This window comes from Phocoena phocoena, chromosome 9 (assembly GCF_963924675.1).
Source record: "Phocoena phocoena chromosome 9, mPhoPho1.1, whole genome shotgun sequence".
In the NCBI taxonomy this organism is placed as follows: Eukaryota; Metazoa; Chordata; class Mammalia; order Artiodactyla; family Phocoenidae; genus Phocoena; species Phocoena phocoena.
In genome coordinates this window covers 82,703,557-82,720,107 of record NC_089227.1, presented here as the reverse complement: position 1 = coordinate 82,720,107, position 16,551 = coordinate 82,703,557, and the positions used below count along the sequence as shown (strand labels likewise).

The 16,551-nt window shown below is 40.3% G+C and overlaps 1 protein-coding gene across 4 annotated transcripts in view; it reads right to left on the bottom strand.

Moving 5' to 3' along the window:
* Positions 1–13,790, bottom strand: part of CALU (calumenin) — a 28,388-nt gene extending 14,598 nt beyond the window's left edge. For 2 of the 4 annotated variants that reach the window (XM_065884495.1, XM_065884496.1), the window contains exons 1-2: positions 4,613–4,625; positions 4,198–4,429 (exon numbers count right to left, since the gene is read on the bottom strand). In XM_065884495.1, the coding sequence (XP_065740567.1) occupies positions 4,198–4,429; positions 4,613–4,625 (245 nt within the window). Of the gene's footprint in view, positions 1–4,197; positions 4,430–4,612; positions 4,626–13,706 lie in introns of those variants that run through there. The other 2 variants (XM_065884497.1, XM_065884498.1) reach the window with 2 other exon arrangements.
* Between the last annotated feature and the right edge of the window lie 2,761 nt (positions 13,791–16,551).

Here is a 16,551-nt window from a genome sequence, read left to right as displayed (position 1 = left end):
TTTTTCTTTATTGCTTTTACAAGAATCTCAATTTCTGGGTAAACAATCACAACCACTGACTTGGTTTTCTAAAAATTCAAAAATTTAAACCAGACTTTAAAATAATTCAGCTGTGTTTTCAAAAAAAAAAAAAAACACCAAAACACTTCTGTTAAAAATACAAAGATATCAAATATAGTTCCAGGATCACTTATACCTAAAGTCAAGATTACTTTTTTTAAAACACCAAAACAGGTACACAGAGACAGAAGCATGCTTATTTTTAAAAATGGCTAGCAGTTTATTATACACTATGTTGAACTGGATTTTTACATATAACCACAAAACCAGAGAGCTCTGAAGAAGTAATGTGGTAAGAGTGTATATCCCTGATCATGAGAATGTTAATAAGCTGAGAGGGTTAGGGTGCAGATGATAAAGCAAAACTACAAAGCTAAAGAATCAATATACTTTGCCCTCCATGAGTTTCTTTCTTCTAGATCTGTTATGTTAATGACAGACATTTTTTAAATGATTTATTTAAGGATTTCAAAATATGTGCATGATATGAAAACTTCTGTGTAAAGATGCAGTCACTTACTTATAGAAGCTAAGACAGCCTATGTAAAGTCACAAGAACTTTAAATCAAAACTTCCAATCCCTGGCGGTCCAGTGGTTAAGACACCGTGCTTCCACTGCAGTGGGCACAGGTTCGATCCCCGGTGGGGAACTAAGATCCGGCATGCCGCACTGTGCGGCCAAAAAAACAAAACAAACAAAAAACCCCAACAACTTCTAATGGAATTGATATCTTGGCATACTCCTATGCTCTGTTACTTGTAGGACTGAAGACTGTTGTTTGGTAGCAAATAATGTTTTTCCCCAGTTTGTATTCATCTCATGAATACAACACTGTAAAGTGATTAGAATCACAGAATACAAGCAACACAAATTCATCTTGATATTGACATGCTGTTAGCCATGATTGTCTATTACTTAAATCTTGTAATTAACAAGCATTTTCCTTCAGAGAATCTTACAGCTTTTGCTCTAAAATGTTAAAAGGTAAAGCAGTAAGAAGTCACCTCAAATATCCTCCTCTATCTACATGGACACGGGCCAAAAATTTTTTGCAACTTGAACCTGTAGAATCTTAAGAATATTAATAAATTAAGTTTTAACCACCCCCAAACTTCTGCATTATCTATAATGGGATCCAGTTTGTGTCCGTAAGGTATTGGCTACCAAGATTGCCACTGTACCATTAAGAGAAAAAGGGCAAGGTACTTATTCCTGAAAGAAAATTTTAAACTATTATAAACAGCCTAAAGAAAAGGAACACTCAGATAAAAAAGGCATCTGACTATTTAAGATGGGCTTTTCCTAATGAAGTTGGCTAAATGCCATTCTATTCATCCCAACAGAAATATCCCAAATGGTTTAATTCAGAGGTTAGCAAACTTTTTCTGAAAAAGGACAGATAAGAAGAAATTTTCACTTTGTGGGCCACATATGGTCTGTCACATATTTTAAAAACAACAACAAAAATAACCACAAAACCATTTAAAAATAAAAAAGCCATCCCTATCTTGCTAGCTATCCAGCCTGCAGGCAGCTGTGAAAGTACATTGGAAGTGGGCATGTCCTATTTTAGGCATGAAGCTCTAAACTCGGATCTTTGAAAGCCTGTGTAAATTTATGAAGCTAATGGTGTTATATTTCTATGATACTGGAGAACCCTACAGATCCATGATGCCACTAAATCAGCCCTCACTCCAGGACAGACACAATGTACCTAGTGGATCTTATATTATTTCTAAGAGGTAACATATGCCTCTACATTTCAAAAGGCATCAAACAAATCCTTTGACTTTTTAAGAACCTGGGTCAATAAATGGGCTCAAGGAGGGTTCAAAATATTCCAGAAATTTTCAGCATGCAAAATTTTATATATATTCATATGTAGGCACTTTCCCTTAGCTTTCACTAGACTGCCAAAGGGACTGGGCCTGTGACCCAAAAAAGGATGATGAACTGCTCTAGTTCATTTCTACAGCAAATATATCAAGGGTGAAAATTTTATTAAGGACCACCACCTCAAAATAAATAATCATTTGAAGGACACATAAATGAAAATTAAGTATATTTAGACTTCTTGGGGGTGGGGTTGAGAATACATACACAAGAAAAAATCTTCTACTTGTCAACATTCTTCATAAGAAAAGGAACTAAAAACTGGATATTAAAATTGTTTTTAAGTGCTTCCTGAAGTCTTTTAGGTATTATAACTAAGGATTTAAAAATAGTTGTGAATTTTTGCAACTAGACGTATAGACAATGATCTTATCTCCTAATAGTTACTGGCCTCCTAGATAGATGGAAAAGGGGGAATCTGTTGTTCCCAACCTCTGATGTATAGTCACGTACCAAATAATGTTTAGAAATTCCAAAGTTAAAAGAAAAAAAAAAGTTCACCTGGAATTCTTGCTTGCAACAGTACATCACCTTATAAACTGGAAATATTTGCCATTATCTCCATTTTGGGAGAAGAAAATAGTACTTGGTTCATTCATACATTCCATGAAAAACATGATTTTAACCATCTTATTCTAATCAAATATGGAGTCGCTCATGTGTTGAACTTTTGATATTTACTGATGACAAAAAGAAACATTTTCTCTCTACTGAAGACTGTTAGCAGAGCTATTCCAGTACCTACACAGAGCCAGAACACCAAACCTAAGGGCCCTTCATTATTTAACAGTAATTCTGCAGAGACATGTGCAGACCAAAATGTAGGCTGGACATGCACGTTATGCAAGACACGAAGACTGAGAACGCCCTCATGCATCCCTATTTTCAGCCTGGAATGTTAGCACAGTTATAAGATTAAAATTAAAAGTGAGCATGGTCCCTCAAAGTTAGAAAAACAACCTAACAGAAGACTAACTCTTTGATAAGTTTCTGTTTTCTCTATCTACTTTCAAATGTTTTAGGAGTTTCTCATTCTACACAGCAAAATCTTTTTATTGTTTCTGTGAGTGTTTAAGAATAAAATATTATATCCTTCAGTTAGCAGAAAACCCGTTGAAAGAATAAATTTATTTTGAAGAACCACCCAAAGCAAATCCTATAACATCTTCTAATCACAGCACTATCCATGGGCAAAATAGTTTTGGAAATTCCTATGTGGTATAACTTTTCAGACAAATCTCTTGAATATAGTTCAGAAAGTTACACCAATGGTAGCCTTTCATTGAGGAGAAAATGTTCACTGAATTAACCTGCATTTCCTTAAAAAGCAAGGCTTTGAAAGAGCTAAAAAAGACATTCTCAGATCCTCAGAAATAATCAACTGGAATTCTACCAAATCAACTCTTTAAATAAAAAGATGCCTGCTGAGAGAGCCACAGAACCTGACTATGGCCCAGCTGTTACTGAAATAGCAACACATACTCTGACATTAAGACCACTGCTTATTACAACCTTCTAAAAGGCAAGGTTGAGGGACTTCCCTGGCGGTCCAGTGGTTAAGACATCGCCTTCCAATGCAGGGGGTGCGGGTTCGATCCCTGGTCAGGGAGCTAAGATCCCATGTGCCTCACGGCCAAAATACCAAAACATAAACCAGAAGCACTACTTTAACAAATTCAATAAAGACTTTAAAAATGGTCCACATTAAAAAAAAAAAAAAAAAAAAAAGCAAGGTTGGTTTGGTTTTGTTTTTGATTAAGCAAATATCTGACAATGAAACCAAAGAGGGTGAAGGACATCCTTGGAAACCATAAACTCTACAGAAATTAGTCAGTCCAGGAGTCTAATTTGCAGTTTATTATCCACGCAAAGACTTGGCATGGTCAGTAATAAATAGGTCACAGATAGTTTTTAAAAATTAAAAGCAACAGATTTGAGAAAACCCCCATGTAATGTTCCTTTGGGGTCAAGATGATGCAGTTTAAGCTGAGTCCTATAGTATTTGGCAATTTTATGCATAAATGACTTTGCTTTGTAGAACGAGGTAAAAACTATTATTCAATGGAGAAATGCAGGAAAGCGCTTAGTTAAATTTTAGTGGTAGCAATTCTGTGGTTAGTTTTCAGAAGATGTAGTTCAATACAGCTTTACTGAGTGACTGAGCCAAAAGAGAAAAAAAGAATGAGTTGATTTATAAAGAAATGTCATTATTCTAACTAGCTCCCTGAGAGCTGACACCTTACCCAAGTCTTTCCTTGCTCTCTTCTGGTGTCAGCTGATCAAAGGTTTTTGCTTCTTCAGCACCCAAGAAGGCATCATGGTCATAATCAAAACTCTGAGCATCATTGTGAACTTTATCACTGAGCTGAGGCTCATGGTGTACACGGTCCTTCTTTTCCGTGGGCTTGCTCAAGGCAAAGGCTGTGCACAGGGACAGGCATGTAAGAAACTGTCGCAGGTCCATGATAATCAGATCTTAAAGAAAAAAGAAAGGTAGTTCATTCAGGAAGCAGTATGCTTAATAATGAAACAAGAAATTAAAAGCTCACATCCAGTTACAATATTAATTTGATATTATCCCAAATATTATTACTTAATCCATAAAAAAAAGTATGGTAGAATATCAGACTTTCCAGTTTTACTCTGAGAAATATTCACCAGTTTTCTTCATCTGATTGTAGGCTGACAAGGAATTACAGGAACAAGGAATTACTAGGAACATCCACCTTGTAAGTGGTCTCACTTCAAAAACACCAAAGTAGAACTTTAATCCTTTTGCCCAAGTTCCTAAGATTTAAAAGTGAAAGGACCAAGATTTAAATCTAGACCTACTGACTCCAAATACTTTACCTTTGTACTATATCTGTGGTCTGGTCTTCAAACCTGGCTGGTTATTAGGATCACCCAGGAAGCTTTATTAAAAAAAAAAAGTTTCCCCTACTGAATTAGAATCTCTGAGGCTGAACCCAAGCATTTGTAGTTTTAAATGGTTCCCAGGTGATTCTAATGGTTGTCAGATAAGAACCAATGATCACCTTCAAAGATCAAACCACTGAGATGGTACAGTGATGGATAACTGCCTTATCATTCTGTATACTTGTGTTTCCCAAACCTACCCAGGTATAAGGACCACCTGGAATACTGCTCAAAGTACAGATTCCCCAGCTCTACACTGTACGTTCAGAATCTCTGCAGTCACAGGAGATTCTGATGAACAAGCACAAGGCTGGAACACTATCGAAAACAGTGACAAAAAATTGCAGAGAAGGTGCAGGATAGAAACTGTTTAGAACTCTTAACAGATAACCTATAGTACTGTCCAGAGAGGTTAAGGTTTTAGAGAAAACTGTAAAATTAAAAATCAAGGCGCGGGGGTGGGGCAGGGGAGAATTCCCTGGTGGCACAGTGGTTAAGAATCTGCCTGTCAATGCAGGGGACACGGGTTCGAGCCCTGCTCCGGGAAGATCCCGCATGCCATGGAGCAACTAAGCCCATGTGCCACAACTACTGAGCCCTCGTGCCACAACTACTGAAGCTCGTGCTCCTAGAGCCCCCAACAAGAGAAGCCACCGCAGTGAGAAGCCCGCACACCACAACGAAGAGTAGTCCCCGCTCACCACAACTAGAGAAAACCCGTGCACAGTAACGAAGACGCAACACCGCCAAATATAAATTAATAAATAAATAACACAAAAAAACAAATCAAGCGGGGACTTCCCTGGCGGTCCAGTGGTTAAGACTCCATGCTGCCACTTGCAGGGGGCATGGGTTCGATCCCTGGTGGGTAACTAAGTTCCTGCATGCCGTGCAGTATGGCCAAAAAATAAAATAAAATAAAATAAAAAATAAAATCAAGGGGAAAGAGTTTCCCAGGCTTTCATATTTTAACTAATCCTTTATCAGTAGAACACAGATTCTGAAGGCTTCTCCCCTTGTGGTGAGTATAAACTTTTATAATTTCCTATTATCACTTACTCGTTTCCTCTTATGACCAGTGACTCCCTTACTGGATGGGTAGGTGGTTACTGGGCATGAGGCCTGTTGTAGGTTGAACTGTGTCCCCCCGAAAGATATGCTGAAGTCCTAATCCCTGGTGCCTGTGCATGTGACCTTATTCGGAAATAGGATCTTTGCAGATGTAATCAAGTAGGATGGGCTCTAATACAATGGCTGGTGTCTTTATAAAAGGAGGGAAATTTGGATACAGACACAGAGAAGAGAATGCCACATTATGAAAGAGCCAAGGAATGTCAATGATTGCTGGCAACCACCAGAAGCTAGGAAGAGGCAAGGAAGGATCCTCCCTTAGGGCCTTCAGAGAGCATGCCCCTACTAACACTCTGATTTCTAATTTCTAGCCTCTAGAACTGTAAGAGAATAAACTTCTGTCCTTTTAAGCAATGTAGTTTATGGTAATTTGTTACAGCAGCCCTAGGAAACTAATACAAGGCTACAGTACAGAGGGACACAGCATCACATGAAAGTTAAATGCATTATCTTGTCCTAATCTGCAGATTAAACTAGCCACAGGCTTCACCTTCCCCAGGATGTCACCAGTGGAACTATCTAATCTAAGGCTCATATTTTATATATAAATTTTTTTTTAATTATAAAAATTCTTTCAGCATTGCTTGTAACTCAGTGATCTCAACCTAGACTGTACCCTAAAATCACCTGGGGAGTTTTTATAAATGACCACTGAACCCCACCCTTAACCATAAATATTTTTAAAAGGCAGCCGGGTTGAGAACCAGTATTCTAACCAAATTCTCAAATGGCCATAATAATATCTTAAGAAATGTGACTTGAGAGTACACTTAATACGAAGAAACTGCATGTATCTGATCCTGCCTCAGAGTTTTGGGAATTAGAAGGAAGAAAGTGAATTGTGTCAAGGGATAAAGAAATCAAATACGCCAATAAATTAGCCATATTTTAATGTATCCATCTCCTTGTAACCCCCAAATAGTAACTAAAAGAAGTTACATTGTATTTGCTTGGATTTACAAAGCATTTTGGATTTAATAAACTAAAAAATGCTTAGCGCAGCTAATGGTGAGCACGTTACGTTATATAAAAATTCCTTAAAAGTGGAAGGAAAGCAAATAGAGGAATATGTTTAATGCTAACACAATTTAGCCGATTATACAAAGGCACAACCTGAGGCCTTGTGTAACTTTCAGGCTGTAAAAGGGCATACGAGGGCACTATTTGTGTTCAATAGGAAAGCAGCTAAGTGGGGAGGTCCAGAAATGGCAGAGAAGGATATATCAATAGAGAGTAGAAAGTGTTCTAGAGTAACTAGGACAACACCAAAAAGACAAACAGAAATGTTAGCTAAGGAGATAATGGGAGGCAGTCACTTCCCCAAGAGCCCATTTCAAAAACACACAAAAACGGTAATTTTGCTGGACAGTTGTCAAGACTCATGAAAACCCATCAGAGGAAACAATGTGGCAGCACTGCCCTAAGACCCACAGAGAAAGGGGAAGAAGGTGGTACTATTCTTAAGCTGTTCACCAATGTTAGTTAGGACTTGGCTATGCTTCTGAAAGTTTATCCATGTTCTGTTTCGTGCTATCCCATCAAAATACCCAAATTTGTATACAAGGACACTTCAATTCAGATGTTCAATGATAACAGTTTATAATGATTTTAAAAAAAGGAAAATGAACTAAACCAAAGAAGTGGTAAATACATATTAAATCTATATTGTGGAACACAACACAGTTTAAGAAGAATGAAGCGGACCTATTCACACTGAAACTGACAAGGCACCAAGATATGTTCAGTGAACAAAAACAACAACAATAAGAAAGCATGTTGTAAAACAATGTCAAGATCTCATTTATATAAAAAGCAAAATCCAACAACCTCCCCAGCTTGTTTATATTTGTATAAAATATAACATATGCACGAAAATGGTGTGGAAGGATAAACATCTATCTGTAAACAGCAATAAGCCCTACGCTGAAGGGAGAAGAGATGGGGTGGGGAGGTAAGGTTCGTGGGGAGTGAACTTCACTACTGTACTGCTGTGTTGTCTTATTTTTTGTAAATGAGCACACAGTCGTGTATTATCTTTTTATGTGTATTACTTTCTAAACAAGAGCATAAAAATTCTTTGCATTTTTAGGTAGCAAAGCAAACATTTTCAAGCCATTTCTCCAGATTGGAAAAGGAGACTGAAGGAAAAACACATATTTATTCTTAAGACACAAACCCTATTTTATAAAGTAAAATAACACTGCCCTAGGAGAATAACCCTCCAGCCCACTCTTCAATAACTGAATCCAATCAACCAGATCAGTGGAACCGTAAAGAGAAAATTAGATTCAGTGGCTCTCTCAAACATCACAGTATGCCTTTATTTTAGGACAAAATGAAACTTCCATTTCAAATTACAAATAATTCTTCAGACAAATAAAATCCTTTACAGAGATAAGGAATGAGTTTTATGTTGTTGTTTTGTGATATATCCAAATAATATCTATAATGTTAGAGGCTTACAGAATCAAGTAAAATCAAGAGTCACTGCAACAGAGGATTTTCCTTATGTCTATTAACAAGGGGGCTTCCCATTTAGGAAAATTTTATAAATGACTAATTACATCCCGAGAATAATACTCTAACAACTCTTGCATAATACCCTGACAACTTCTGCAAACCCCAAATGTTTTAATATGAATTAATGCTTAAGCCCACTAACACTATCAGGGCCTGGGAAGGATACTGTGTAAAGTTTTGATACTGTGTAACATAAAGAAATGTAACAGATTGACTCACTGTGATTCTAGAGGGAAAACTACATTTAAGATTGAGGTGTAACATCTTGATACAGTGATAAAAGAAGAATTTCAGAATATAAGCCAAGTGATTCAGCTTTATCATTTCTCCATCTCTCTATCCTTTCCCTTCTCAATTAAACTTTCAATCCTGCCCCTCTACAGGTTCCTCCATTCTGTCAATCAATACTTCTCAGGTCTTCATAATCCAAAATCAGTCTTTCTCAGACCCCCGTTATTCCTTCAAGCATGCTCTTCCCTTTCCTTCACCCATACGGTCTCTAGAAACTGCTGTCTCCGCTTCCTCACCACCTACTGTCACCCTGAAATCTGGGTTTCTATCACAACTGATGAAACTGCCTAAAAAGGTCATCAAGGACCACCTGCTGGACAAAGCAATGGTCCTACCTTTATCTCTCTGCAGTGGGCAATGAAAAATCTGCACTTTAGTAAGTTTTAAAAACTATGCACTTTGTGCCCACATATAATATATCAACTCCTGGCTATTAGAAACTAACAAAAGGCCCCTTGTTTTATGAATACAGACACTAAAAAAAGAGACTACTAAATTTATCTAAATCCATATACACATAAAAATGTCCAAATAGAAACAAAGGATATCTCTCAAGACGAAGGATATACAATGTGGGACAATGTGAGAAGGAGTATAAAACAACTTCTTACACAAGGCATCTGAAGAACTATATTAGTGCAGTTATTTCTGAAGCAACTTTCTCTTTTCAACCAAATCAAACCAAATAATAGAAAGCTAAAACCCTTCTCTTTCTCCATCAGGACAGCTATTCATCAGTGGATAACAGAACATTAGGAAAACATAATATAATACATAAATGAAGGACTTGGTTGTATGAGTTTTTACCATATGGTCTAGGTGAGTCTGGCCACAGGTTTGTCAATTTGGTTTACCCTTTCCAAGAACCAGCTCTAGGTTTTGTTGACTTTTTCTATTGTTTTTTAAATCTCTATTTCCTCTCTGATCTTTATTATTTCCTCTTTCTGCTGACTTTAGGTTTTGTTTGTTCTTCTTTTTCTAATGCTTTCAGGTGGTAGGGTTAGGTTATTTGAGCTTTTTTTTCTTTTCTGAGGAAGGCCTGTGAACTTACCATGTGATCTAAAGGTAAATCAATGGCTGTGAAAAATGCATCTCCTCATCTCCCATTTCTCAAAAGACCTATAAGTTTCTCTTCCTCAAATTCTGTCCCTCCCTCACCAAGGGTAATATTTAATATTTTTTCTTAAACAAACAGAAAAGTAGACCTGCACTGTCCAGGACAAGAGCTACTAGCTACATGTGGCTACAAGCAGTTGAAATGTGGCTAGTGTAAATTAACAAGTGGTGGGTTACACTTTATGTCAAAAGAATGGTATTTTTGTACGTACTGGATTAAATTATTAAAATTAATTTCACATGTTTAAAATGTTCACCTGTAAATCTAAAGTTACATACGTGGCTTGTATTATACCTCTACTGCATCACACCATGTTAGAGACACAAATAAAGGGCTAGAACAGAAAAGGTATCATGTTACTATCATACTTTTGCAGGACATCACCAATAATGGTCTCCTGCAAAGTTATTTTCATGAATTGTTCCAGTTAATTTATAAGGAAAAAAAGGTAACAGCATAGACTTGAGTTTCTTTCAAAAACAATAAGCCTTCAGAATTAGTTTTATCCATTCAAAACTTTGCTTGACAGCTCTAAATTCACGCCATTTCTCCCCTCCTTCCCAATCATTTTTTATAAAAACCCACTGGTCACAGAACACTTAAAAGTAAGTTTTTTCAGGGGAATTCAGATGTCTAGATTAAATTCCACTTCTCAAGAACATTAACAGCGGGTGACCCCACAGTTATTCTGGTTGACCAAAGACCCACTGCTCAATGTTAATAGTGGGAGAAATGGGTGTGGTGGTAAAATTCCAGTTCTGTGAGTTGGATATTTAGTGGGGGGAGAAAAAAAGGCATTCTTTATAGTGCAGCAAAAGCAGAATCTCAATGCTTAAGTGTCTACTTCAATCGGGGATTGAGGGCAAGAGCCTGACAGCAATTTAACTATACTAAGGCTCAGGTTATAAAGTCTGGGAATTAAAGGTATCTGGTTATCTATCTGACATTCTTCACTTACAGACTTTAGTACAAGTACCACCAATGGATTATCATATTAAAGTAATAATGTCGGGCTTCCCTGGTAGCGCAGTGGTTGCGAGTCCGCCTGCCGATGCAGTGGACGCGGGTTCGTGCCCCAGTCCGGGAAGGTCCCACATGCCGCAGAGCGGCTGGGCCTGTGAGCCATGGCCGCTGAGCCTGCGCGTCTGGAGCCTGTGCTCCGCAACGGGAGAGGCCACAACAGTGAGGGGCCCGCGTACCGCAAAAAGAAAAAAAAAAAAAATTAATAATGTCACCCTTCATGATTTGATAAAAGTTATGATCATGACAAACCATTTATTCAACATTTCTCTAGCGATCGATGGAACAAATTTACATTAATATATTCTAATTCATTCTAGTTCATTAATATATCCTAATTAAATTATTTGTGTAACTGAGGGCATACGTTTATAAGATAGTTGAGTATATAAAAGTGCAAACTTTGGCTGAAGAAGAAAAGCCTTGAAATGACAAACTATTACTCAGGTTTCATTAGTTCTATAACCAAAGCAACCCAGTACAAACTTAAAATTTTTCTTGCTACAGAGTAAAGAAAATTTCCTTTAAGAAATAAGTTCTTAGAAGCTCTGGGAGAATCAAAGTTTCCTTTTGGCAGAGGAAACTTCAATACATAATTAATTACTATAGGAATACCATGTAAAATGTAGGGACAAGAGTTTTGGTTTCTAGTTGTAATTTGCTGTGCATGTGTAACATGCATAAAATGCTTGGGAATACTTGCTTTAGTGCCAAATGTAAATAAATATAATTTAAAAATCCTAGATGAAAAGACCTACCTACTATGATCACTCCAGCTGGAAGTGATCTGCACACATTCCTCTCAACTTTTATAAGACTTGTTTGTACCATTCCACAATAAGGATCATAGGCTATCTTAAGTTGTCTCTTTAGCTCCTCTATAGATGTACATTTTTGGAAGGCAGAGATCTCAGCTTAATATAAATTAATTCCCCTCTATAGTCCGTAACACAGTGTCTTGCACTTTCTGTACACCAAAACATTTTATTGGATTAGTTGGACTGTACTTGGGAGCAACAAAGTTCCTGCCAGCTGCCAGTGCTCCCCAACCCCCAATTCCCCTTACCGGATCTGGCCATCAGCCAGCAACAAGAAAAGTGTTATTTCAGCTGTCTTAACTCTAATACATAAATCACAGCATCAACAACATCCGTATTTAAGAGTTCATAAAGACAGGGAACTAGGACCTTACAACTAGGACCTACAACTAGGCCTAGCAAGCATCTCTAATGGCTATCCCTGGCTACACCACGCGTGTGCCACACACACAGAAAATGTGTGTTAAAATGTGTACTGATCTCCAGTACTGGTGAAATGTACATAAAATGCAGTAAGTATCTTCTGACACATCACTGGATGAATGGAAGCAAACGATTATATGAACAGTGACGATTAAGAGTTGATTTCAAAGCTGTATCTGAGTACTACTATCCACTCAGGCATACTCAATTCATCTTTGTTAGCTCATGTTTCTCCCAGTTGTGATTCTCAAAAGAATCCTATTGGAGACTGCTGAATCCCTGTAAATCTCAGATTAGGCCCAGGTAAACTCAGATCTCTCGCCACACAAATACAATTTACAGGTTACCTCTGGACCCTCATTTGTAGTACAATACATAAATTCTTCAGTGATGACCACCGTTGGGTACCCGGTTAACTAAATCTACTGAATGAGGTCAAACATGCATTTGTCTTGCGTCAAGTCCCATTCTATCGCAAAGAATAATTTATCAGAAATTCCGCGGTTCTCTACCTCCAAGCTACAAAAACAAATTGGAAGCAACCTTATTCCTGACTCATTAACGTAGACTTTATGGTTCATGCCAGGAAGTGAATGTAATTCAACTCTCAAAGACACTATTCTGGGACTTTGCACACTTAGGAATTCAGATCAAAGGCCCTGAAGTTTTAGTAGGAGACCCAGGGAACTTTTTGCCTTGATGCAAAAGCAGCTTTTGGAACTGCAAATCACTCGACTCTTAATCAGGGCAGCTGTAGGGAATTAAGTTTATTGATAAACACAGTATGCCAAAAATCAGAACTAGGGTGTGGAGCTAGAAGCAACAAAACAAGGTAAAGATACAATCCTTTAATGAAGCTTTTAAAACTACTTTCCTTCGCTGACCGAAGCATGCGGCCAAACACAGAAGCTCAAAATATTCCGTCTTTTCTTTAAAATTATAGAGTTAAAAAAAAAAATCACATAGTGTCTTCATGCTTTCTTCCCCCTTGTTTCTACACCCTCAAAGTCAGCGAACACGACCTTCTTGGCAGATGCTGATGTCCTCTCGGGATGTGGCCCTGGGGCGGAGCTGGCGGACACAAGCAGGCCCAAGTGTGGGAAGTGGCAGGGAGCTGTAACAATACCGCTATCTGACTGCACTCCGACCTTCAGGAGGTAAACAAGAGTGACCTTTTCGGACGAGGGGCTTGGTGACTGGCGGGGCCCAGGGCCAGAGGACGTGGCAAGCCAGGCACGAAACTGTACTCCACAGGACGCAAAGCCGGGAGCCGGAGTTCGCAGGGACCCAGGCCCTTTCCCAGAGCGCAAAGGAAGGCGAGCGGCGGCCTCCGACCCAGGCTGCGCACCGAGGGTCGGGCAGTCGCTAGCAGCCTCAGGCCCCGGAACCCCGAGCTGGCAGAAACAGGGGCCCTGAGACAAGGAGGCCCTGCCGCGCCGGGAGCGAGGCCCAGAGGACAAAAAGAAAGTGAACAAGGAGGAGGCGGCGGCGAAGGGACGTGCACGGTAGTACTTACCTCTCCCCGTTGCGCCCACTACCCAGGATGCCGCGGCTGCAACTCACCCACCGGCTCAGCTCTGGCGCGCAAGCACCGCCCAACCGGAAGCGGTTCCGCGCCCCGCCGCTGTCCTCCACGCCGGCAGCCTCCGGACCAATCACCAACAAGCCCGCCGCGGACGCACAGCTTCCCCGGACAGCCATTGGCCCTACGGTCTCGTGGTCCGGATTGGCTGGAAAGCGCCACGTCCCCGCGAGCGCGCCGAGTTACGTGGACAGGATTCCCTCCCAATTCTCGTCCCTGGGCTTGTAGGGTTGGCGGGCCACAGCCCCTTACTCCGGGGGGCGTGTGGGCGCGGCTGTCCGACCGCCACGTCCTGGTTCGCAGCGCTTGACTCGGCCTCCATAGGGCTTCTTAAATTATCCTAATTATCTTCATGCCCACGAGAAGCCAGGGCCGAATTAATCCGACTAATTAATTAATCTGAATTAATCAGTCGCCAACTATTGATATATTGAATAATCCCATCCCTTCCTTTCCCTTCAGCTCTGACGCCTAAATGGGGTATCGTACAGAACTTCAGTCACTGGCTCCGGCTTCATCTCCCACCACTTCTCGGGTGTCGCGCTCGGGCCACCACCATCTCGGTGTTTCCTAACTGTCCGCCCTTTCACATCTGCATAGTCTTTCATTATCAACCAGGAGTGAGGGCGTTTTCCAGATTCTCTGCCTTGTGAATGACAATAGAAGTCCCGGTTCACAGAAATCACGGTTTAGATGTTAGCTCTAGAAGCCTTTTCTGACCTCACTAAGCATAGTAATTCCTCCCTTATTTACCTTCATAGCACTTTGCATCTTTGGTACACTTTGCCAAATTTTGCTATATAATGCTGCTTATCCATTTGTCCTCCTCCAGACTAAGCTCCAGGGGAGAGATCTGCCTTTATTCATCTTTGTACCTACAGCTTTGAGCTTACTGCCCAGTTCAAAGTAAATGCCTAATAATGTTAAGTGAACTGAATGGGTGGAACCCATAGAATGTCCCTGATTGAAGAGGAACACAGGAAATTATTAACTTATTCATTCATTTTCACATCATGAAATTAAAGTTAAATTAAATAAGGGCTACTATGTTTGCAATGTCAATGGACTATAAACCTGTGTTCTTAGCACATAAAGCCTCTATAGTTTAAAATCCAGTTGAGACACGTAGTATGCTCATGAGAGAGTTAAATACAAAGCAACTTAGTTTACTTTAAACATCAAGATGAGAGGTTGACAATCAGTGGGAATTCAGTTGTGGCCCTGACCCTTGGTGGCAACCAGAGAGGGCTTCCTAAGAAGGTGTGACCCAGGCTAGACTAAGAAATTCCTGAATGCCCTATTCAGCAAAAGGAATAACAGGAACAAGGGCAAGCAGGGGACAGAGTAGGAGGTAACTTCTTAGGTCAGGCAGGGGATGAGGGAGGTAAAAGAAAGCGGGGGGAGGGGAGGGGAGCCTGAGCTCTGAGGAGCCTGAGCTGAAGGCAGTGGGAATTGTGGGTCTTCTTCTGAAGGTTTCTAAGCTTGTACCTTTGTGGCAGATGGAATGAGGTTGAAAGTGTTCTTTCAGGGAGGTGCATCTCCTAATAGGGGTTAACTATAATAGAATAGGTTGCATCAGGAGATATTTAGAAAACTGTTTTGAAAATGCCTCCTTGAAGTCAGGCACTGCACTAGGTGCTGGTGAACCCACAAAGAATAGGACACGGTCCCTGCCCTCAAGGACGTGCAGCCTAGCGGGAGAGCCACCATCCTGGAAGTGTCCTAGAAGAGGCTGGATAAGCTAGTGGGACTCTGCCAGAGATGGGGCCTGTCAACCCTGAGATTGCCTGTGGATGAGGGCTTGGCCTAGGCAAAGCAAGAGAAATGCAAATGAACACTTCTATACAAGGGAATTTTAAAAAGTGGGAACAACAATTTCCTGGACTCAGTGACGCCTTGGAAGAAGGAAATGAAGAAGGTGCATTCAAAAATTTAAAGCTGTAGGGCTTCCCTGGTGGCGCAGTGGTTGAGAGTCCGCCTTCCGATGCAGGGGACACGGGTTCATGCCCCGGTCTGGGAAGATCCTACATGCCCGGAGCGGCTGCGCCTGTGAGCCATGGCCACTGAGCCTGCGCTCCGCAACGGGAGAGGCCACAACAGTGAGAGGCCCGCGTACCGCAAATAAAAAAAAAAAAAAAAAAAATTAAAGCTGTAATCATAGGAAACTGGGAGAATGAGCTAGATGAGTGGAAAACGGGGGAACTGAGTTGAGTTCATGACATGATGAGTTAAGGTGATAGCAGAACATCAAAAAAGAAAGAACCAATAGGCTGGAGGAGATACTTAGGGTCACTGGCCAGGCAGCAGCCGGTGGAGTCATGAGAACACATGAGCTTTCTGAGGAGAGAAAAACAGATTAGGCCTCATGGGAGCCCAAGAGTTAGAAGGAAAGCAGAGGAAAAGGACATGAGGGCTGACACACATAAGAAGTGTCACCATAGCTGTATCAAAGGCCCATCTAACTGTGGATTCCATCTCTGAGAGAAGCACTGAAGGACTGTTATGGCAGGTATCGTGATGTCAGCCTCAAAAGGCTGATGGTGTTCTGCAAGCATCCCAACTCTGCTCATGTGGTGCTGCTGAACATTCACTCCACGAATGAATGTATTGTTTCCTGTATGCGAGACACTGTTCTAGGCACTGGGGATACAGCAGTGAACACAATGGAACAAACTCTCTCATGATGCTCGTATTCTGGTATGCGGCCAATAAACAAGATAAAAAAGCAAAATATATAGAATGAGAGGTGGTGATAGGTACCACGGAATAATATAAGGCA